The sequence below is a fragment of the Apaloderma vittatum genome, unplaced genomic scaffold (assembly GCF_000703405.1).
Source record: "Apaloderma vittatum isolate BGI_N311 unplaced genomic scaffold, ASM70340v1 scaffold11383, whole genome shotgun sequence".
NCBI classification, from domain to species: domain Eukaryota; kingdom Metazoa; phylum Chordata; class Aves; order Trogoniformes; family Trogonidae; genus Apaloderma; species Apaloderma vittatum.
The window spans coordinates 26,031-34,434 of record NW_009709805.1 but is presented as its reverse complement, the minus strand read 5'-3'; the positions used below and the strand labels follow the sequence as shown (position 1 = coordinate 34,434).

General features: G+C 37.5%; 1 protein-coding gene across 1 annotated transcript; it reads left to right on the top strand.

Annotated features, from left to right (window-relative positions):
* Window positions 1–1,034: 1,034 nt before the first annotated feature.
* On the top strand, window positions 1,035–3,085 carry NENF (neudesin neurotrophic factor; the record flags this gene model as incomplete). The annotated part of the gene is made up of 3 exons (XM_009867069.1): window positions 1,035–1,095; window positions 2,169–2,272; window positions 2,909–3,085. Coding segments are annotated over 3 exons (342 nt in total), but the record flags the coding sequence as incomplete, so codon positions are not given.
* Window positions 3,086–8,404: the final 5,319 nt, after the last annotated feature.

The following is an 8,404-nucleotide window of genomic DNA, read 5'->3' as shown; positions in this document are numbered from 1 at the left end:
GGTCCCGGCGTCGCTCCGCGCAGGCCCCCGGCGCAGCCAGCTTCTTGCTTTTCCCGTGCTATTCCCTCCCTCACTCCCAATAATGCCGAGTTAACTTGGTTTGCAGGCTTTCCTGAGAAGTTTGTTGGCATTCGTGGCGTGCTAGGGGACTACTCACTTGTCCCCCTGGCAGCTGCTGATCGTGGTCTGTTGAAGTTTTGTACAAGTAGCTGGCACCTTCCTATTTTATTTGTTGCCTGCTTGACTAAGCACTCACGCGAGTGAGATTACCAAAAGTTGGAACCAAAGTGATTTTCTTTCAGCAATTCATTAAACTATGTATTTAGATCATTTTCTTCCCGTACAAGATTACAGAAATAACAAAGCAATTTCAACTTCAGAGCTTTTAGTTTTCTGTGATGCAGAATTCTGTTGAAGAGAATTTTAGATTCAACATCCTAAACTTCTATATTGGTGCATATCTGTTTTCTTTTTTAAAAAACTCAATGACTGACCTTCTCCAGGTCTTCTCTAGAAAGAAATCTAACAAGCATCTGACTAAAGATGCATTATAGGCATAAAAGACAAAGCCAAGTCACTGGTTTATTAAGTAAAACAGATGTCAACAGATCAGATTTGTATCTGTTGTTCTCGTAATCAAACAAAGAATGCTGTTGGCCGTATACCCTTTTATCTTGGGCAGTCTCCGTCTGCTTTAGGAATAGAAAGATGCAGTTGAACATCTTTGGGCAGACAAGTGTGCAGACAAGGTGATTCGCAAGAGGGACACGTCTTCTGTGATTATGACTTTTATATTAAAAAATTCATTCCATACGCTTAAATCCTCAAAAAAAAAATAATCTCAGGGACAGTGTAAAGCACAAGCAAGAAATTTCAGGAGGGATAATGTGTATGCTTGTATACACACAAGAGAAAACATACAACAGAATTTAATTATTGTTTGTGTCCTGAGTGCTTATGGATTTCATAGCTAAAACTAATTGCCTTTTGCCTGCACTTAAGTGTTGAGGATATATTGATGGCTTTCTTTCCAGGAAGGACAGCCCATTTACCTGGCGGTGAAGGGAGTAGTATTTGATGTCACTTCTGGAAAAGGTGAGTTTGATTCCCCTCTGCTGTCTGCTTTGTTTTCACGCTGTTATTGTGTCATTTGTTTTTAAATATCCCCAATGTATTAGAAGCCTGCAGTTCAGTTGTGACTTGAGATTACAGTACACATAGAGAGACAAGCCAGTGTAAATCCGGGTGGCTGAGGTGCTGACAACAGAAATGCTGAAGACATCTGCCCAGATCCCTGAGTCCTCACCAGGTGTGGGGTCAGGCCACATGGAAGCTGGTGCAGCAGCATTTGATTGCAGTGAGTACTTGAAACAACCGGATCAAAGCTAACTTGGATTTACCCGTATTGCACCACACAGCATCGGCACTGCTGCAGCTTCATCTTTTCCTTTTGGCTGGTGTTTGCCTACCTGTGCTGTCCAGTGGCTTGGTCAAAAATCTTGGAAGAGTTTACCGTGATTCTGTAAGGAGGGATGGGTCTAAGTCATTTTTTTCCCCTTTAAAATTCTCTTATTTTATGAGGCTTCTTGTCTCATAATTTACACCTAAATCACTTACTGCTGTATTTGCTGTTGTGCCTTGCCTAAGAATTACAGATGTTTTAATTTGACCTCCTGCTACTTAATCCAGATTTGCTATAAAATGTTTGAAGGGGCCATGGAGCTCCTGGACATTTTTACTTCATATCATCATAAAAAAACTAAGGACTTGTTGCTTTGTTTGTACCAAACTTGCTAATGCAGCTTGTGTGGATCTTCAAGTCCTAAGCTAGACGAGGCTTGCCACTGCAAATTCTGGAGTCTACAAACTTTCATGAGAATGTAAAGCGCAGCTCTCTAAATAATAGATAAATTTTAAGACAGCAATATACAAGTTCAACAGTTGTATTTTGAAGACTCACTCTTTCGTTTTTTTTCTTAAGGACTGGAATATATTATCAAAATGTAGCAAACCAAAAGTCAGTTTTGGAAAATCTTAGACTTGAGTTGTTACATTTGTCAGTGAACTGAAAGCAACAGGCTGGTAAAAAAGGAGGTTGAACAAGCTCTGTACGTTGTATAGTTGTACAGATCATCACTGAATTATTATTTTTTTTTTCAATCTGATAGAATTTTATGGAAAAGGAGCCCCATACAATGCTTTGGTTGGAAAAGACTCAACAAGAGGAGTTGCAAAGATGTCTCTGGATCCAGCAGATCTTACACATGACATAGTAAGAAAATGAACTATTAGTTTAATTCTGTTTTGCAGAGTTTTATTATTTTGCAAGATGATGAATGATAATGTGAAATTACTTACATTAATTTATGTAAGTTGATTCCCATCTTTAAAAAACAAAATGCATTAATATTCTTTAAATACACAGATGAGTATGTATTTACTGCTCATGAAAGGCGCAGTGCTAACAGCCTTACAGAAGGAAGTTTTTAAGCTGTGGAATCAGTACAAGTTATGTAAATACAAAAAAGGAGAAATTACCCGCTGTTTAAAAAGATGCTTCCAAAGAGAATAAACGATTTTCTTTGTCAATTCATGTAGTGTATCCTGTGTCACTGACATGATGGTCAATGCTAACTCTGGCAAGAGGTTGTTGCTTGATTGAGGTGTGATTTACTTATCAAGGAAAATGGAGATTAATGATTTGTTTGACCTGAATACATTAAAATTTTGCCAAGGCTGACTTTGAATGAAAAGAATAAAATTACAGGTTACACTATCCATTTGTTAATCATGCTGTGCAAGGTAAACCCGAAAGCTGACCCTAAGGTTAATAATAATCAGTAAAGAAGAAAAATGCCTGTATTTTTATTTCTTTGAGACAGGACTTTGATTTCCATATCTCATTTAGACAGGACTCACAGAAGAACAACTGCAGTCCCTGGATGATACCTTCAATAATGTTTATAAGGCCAAATATCCAATTGTTGGCTATACTTCTCGACGAATTCTGAATGAGGATGGAAGCCCCAATCTAGACTTTAAACCTGAAGACCAGCCACATTTCAACATTAAAGATGAGTTTTGAGGAACATTTTTATACCTAGAGAATGCCTGGGGAGAGACTCGATATAATATTAGATTGATTCCCTGTTTTCTGGAGTTTGTTACAGCAGTTAGCTATCATGAGTCAGTTTTCTCTTTAGAAAATACATCTGTGTGTACACACATAGTTTAGAGGAAACTAAACAGATCTGTATTAGTGTCATACACTTGTACTGTTTGCTTTGAATTATGGGAATTATTTCATATGAAAGTTTTTTCTGCTTGGATTTCTCTGTTTACAAGCACGTAATGTAAAATTACATTCCTTAGAAGAGATAAGGAAGTTTTTAATAGTTGAAACAAGACTGGTCTTTTTGTAAACCCCAAGTTGTTTTTCACTCCTTTGAAAAGTGTGAATGCATTGTCTGGACAAGCTAATATCAATTCTCTGCTTCAGGTGGGTGTAGGTATCACATGTACGAGCAGGTGTAATAGACACATTTTAAAAGCGTTGTGGGATTTAATATTTGATAGGTTTGAGACTGCTGGATGGAAACCCACTCAGTCTCTTAAAATGCAGTTACTATGGAACATTTATGCAAAGCCTACAGCTGTAAATCAAGAAAAATAAATCTTTTTTTCTCCCATGAGAACTACAGTGACATTTTAAGTAAGATGATTGTTAGTTTTTAATAAATGACACTTTAATTTTTTTAAATAATCAAAGATGTCATCTATATTAGATTATGATAATTTCCTTCTAGCTTCCTCCACTCTTTCTCTGAAAAAAGTGGAAATGATAGCCCACTGTTTACCACATACTCTTACAGCACGAGTTTATTATAGTAGTTTAGTATCCTGTGGATAGCGTAAGCATCTTTATTGACAATTTCAGATTCCATTTTTAATTTCTGTTAGTTTTTCTTTCTTTGTTCTTACTCTGGCTTCCTCATTGCCGTTGTACTGAAGGGTGCATTCATGCCTTTCTCTTCATTTTAAGCTAATACAAAACTGCAGATGCTGCAGGGTGAAAGCAGATGCCCTTTATCACGTTTCTGTGGCAGTCCTTCAGCAACAAGAGGACTGTAAAAGCATGTGCTGTGTAAATTGTTGGTAAACACTGACTTTCACTAACTTAATAGCATGTAAATTGTCATGTATGTGGATTTATCTGCTACTGTGACATGCTGAATTGACATGAAAAATCTTATTACTTATTAGTATATTAAAAATACAATTCTGTATTCTATTTCTTGAGTATTTTGGACATTTTCTTTGAAGGAAAGGTTTTATTAGATGATTCTCCACTTTATAGTTTGCAGGGGAAAGCTGCCTGTCAGTTGAATAACTAGAAACTCCGTTTTGTTTTATTTGTTCTTTCTTTCACAACGTTACAGCTTTTACTCTAAACTTGTTTTGTGTGTAACCATTAAAAAACTTAATTTGCAGGAGGGACTCCACTGCGCCCCCGCCCCTGCAGTTGGATGGTGCTCTGCGGTGGAGTAAATAATTTAGCATCTAAGAAAATACTATTCCTTCAGAGAATTCATTATTATTATCCTTTTGATTAGATACCAACAGCAGCTGGGAGTTGGCCCCTATGATGCTATTTTGTGTTTAAGGTTGTTAACTTGCGAACAGCCTGAAATTTAATTTGCTTAAAAGCAAACTATCTGCTGTGGTTGTTTTGTTCAGTAAGTTGCATTTCCCTGACCTTCATATTATTCCAGTGGAATGGGTGCCCTCAATATCTATGCATTTTTTTCAAAACAGGCAAGCTGTACAAAGCCCTGCTGTAGTCCTACTGCCCCACACCTCCTTTAGAGAGTGAAGAATTTCTTTTCAATTTACTTGCTGATTCCAGATAACGTTGCAAATGGCAGTGTTTTTGCTGTGCTGCTTCTAACATGCATCTTGCTAAATTAACGTGGCTGTATGAAAGGTCTGAGGTCTTAATGAATTGCTGCGCCAAGAATTGCCTTACTTTAGTAGTAGTTTACTCTTCAGAGCGTTAAGAATTATCAGATGGATTCATCACTTAGAGGATGCGTAACCACGATGCTCTTTCCCACGCGGCACTCTTTGCAACAGTCTCTGGATTTGATCCTAATTACAACTAGTGACAACTAGTGACAGGAGGAGGGGGCATGGCCTGAAGCACCGTCCCTGGAGGTGTTTAAGGAGAGGCTGGATGTGGCACTTAGCGCCGTGGTCTAACCAATGTGGTGGTGTTGGGACATAGGTGGACTTGATGATCTCAGAGGTCTTTTCCAGCCTCAACAATTCTGTGATTCTGTGATTTGACTAATTTCTGTGACAGGGTAAGTTCTATCATCTATACTTTAAGGAGGACTTCCATGATTAACCACTGGAGCAACGGAACTAATAATATAAGCAACCAAAATTCCATAAAGGGGTTATGAAATGCAAATCAAACAATATTCTTTATTTTTGCAGTTATAGAGACTGCAGTTGAGTGAAATCCTATTAAGAAGATGTGTGTTAACAGTTGTTACTAGTCACTGTATTCTAATCTAAACAAGACCACCTGCCAGAATGAAGGTACTCCAAATCCTGCAGTTTGAGCGGCTGAGATTTTTCCAAGAATTTTGGATTAGACATAAACCGAAGTTATTTCTTTCCTACCTGTAATGTGTATATGGACATCATTATTTTTACCAAAACGTGTTTCATTGATTTAAGTGAATCAGTTTCTGTATTCATTTTCTTACACAGTTTGTAAATCACCTTCCTTTCTGTTTCAAAACCACCAGGCTACCTATTCAACAAATGATAATTTGGAATGGTGGTTAATTGCTGCAGTTTTTCCCTTACAAGTCTCCCAGGAACATGCAAAACTCACTTGATGGTGCAGGAGAGGAAACAAGGAAAAAATGATTTAGCTGACTTCTACAGAGGTATTCTGTATCTTTTATAGATAAATGTGCTCAGTGTTATTTGCATCTGCTCAAGAGACAACAGAAGAGATCTGAAAAGAGTCATATTAGAAGACCAATGCGAATTTTTCAGCTGATCTGGTTAAACTGAAGGGAGAAAAAAAAAGCCCACAAAAAACTTTCTGACTACTTTGGTGAGTAAAAAAGCTGCCATTCAGTAGGATTCAGCTACGTATCAGTAAGATGTGCTAAGTAGTTTTGATTAGTATTTGCATATTTTTAGATGAATACTGGATATCCTCGGGCATATCTTGAAATCCCAGAACTGATGTGAGTGATGACAATCATACACTTCGTTATCCATCATCCATTTATTCTTTTGCTTAAAGTTTTCCCGTCCATGCAGGAAACAACATACAAGCCATGCAACTTATATGACAAATCCATGCACCATGAGCAATATTCAGAGAAAGTAAAATGCACTTGAAGATGTAACCTGAAAGCTATTTATGTGGTAAACAGCATGGCTCTTTTCAAAGAAAATCAGTCCTTGTCTGTGAAGCTTTGACTGAAACAAACAGAAATCCCCTTAACTTCTATATTTTTAATAATTACTTCACTCAGAGCCCTGTTTGTAAATGAAATGCTGACTCAGATGGTTATAATACCTCTGACCGCTTTGACAGAAAAATCAGTGCTATATCAAAAGGTGATTTTCTTCAATCCCAGTCTCGACAAACTAAGTGTATGACAGGTGGGCACCACTGCCAGAAATACTTGAATAGCATAGGCATGATTTTCATCTTGGCATGACCAAAAGAAAACCCCCTAACTCTGAAAACAGAATAGGTGGGAAATGAGAACGTCTCTTGGTGTGCTATTGGCACAATTTAAGTAAGGTTGGTTTGGCAGAGCAGCACACAGAGGTCTGATAACAGTGCTTCCTATTTTTGCTTCTGTCAAATACGGTCAATGATAACAATGTAAACTCGTGCCCTTACCTGTCTGTTGGTCTTTACATAACATCTAGTTTAGCTTTTTTCTTCCTGTTTAGTAGAAGATGTGAGTCCTAATTCACTTGTTTACAAAACATGCTTAGATCATCTTGACTTGGATTATCTGTAGACAAGAAATCCAAAATAACAGAGGCCAAGGTTAATGTTTTGTGAAAAATGGCACTCATGCACCTGGTTGAACTGTAGAGCCACACAAAGTATTTTTGAATAAACAATTCCTGTTACTGTTTTCCATATTTGTAGCTGTTGATGTCAGAAATTCTGCACTGTTAATGAATGTTCAGATTCTTCTGTTCTGCAGTACTTCTTGACATGAGCCTTTATCCTTCTGACATGAGACATTATCCTTCTGAGAAGTGGAAAGTTTAGAACAATTTAGTTGCAAGCCGTCTTGGAGATAGGCTATCCAAGAAAAATCAAAATGTGACATAATTTTAGTTCAACTTAATGAAACCTCTCTGAAAAAGGAAATGCCCATATATTTTACCTTCCAGATTTTGCTGAAAGTTTTCTCATGCTGTGCAAAGGCAGCACATAAAGCAGAGACTTGGATCTAACCCTTGTATTGTGAAAATTTGAGTCCACTTCTTGGCATATCTGTTTGGGCTTTAGAGATGACAACAACGCAGACTGATGACATACTCAGACACATGAACTGAATCCCAACCAGCCTAAAGTTGTAGAAATGTTTGAATGTGGAGCTGGAACTTAAAGCCTCATACTCTTCTTTTCTAGACAATGGTATCTTTGCATGGAAAAAACAACCTCAGAGCATTTGTTTCAGCCCATTTGGGCAGACAGATGACGACTGAAATGAAAACTTCCCTATGCCTAGTTCTGTGCTCCTTTGCTGAGATACTAAAACAGTTGTGTTGGATACGCAGAGCTTAGTTACCAAGCAATTAAGTGCCTGGAGGATAACTTTATAGATTAAGCTGCTAACTGGTTCAAAATAGCTGTGGCAGATCTTGAGTATCCTAGGAAGCTACTTGTCTCACTCGAGGCAGTGGCTACATACCCTTTATTTTACATTGCAGTGCTGTTTTATGTTGCAGTTTTCGTAATGATCACAGATCAAGTCCAGGTAACTCAAACTTACTGATTTTTATGTCTGAGCAAAGCTCCTAAAAACACTCTGATTAAAAACAATAAATATTATTCCACAAAAAGCAAAGTGTTCATTCTGAACTGCAGAACTGCGCAGCTGTGCATCTGACCTAAGTACACTTACGGCAAAGGTGTAAAATGAAGGAGTTACATGTTTAAATTGAGATTATCTTCTTGGGTAACATGTCTGTATCGTACATTATGCTTGTAAGTGTCTCAAGAATATCACTGCGTTTTCATTATTTATTGTTTAACCATGCTCTGTACTTTAAAATAGTTATACAGTACCTTCTAAGAATAGGACAGTAGGACTTTCAAGGCATTTGTGATGTATTTTTGTGT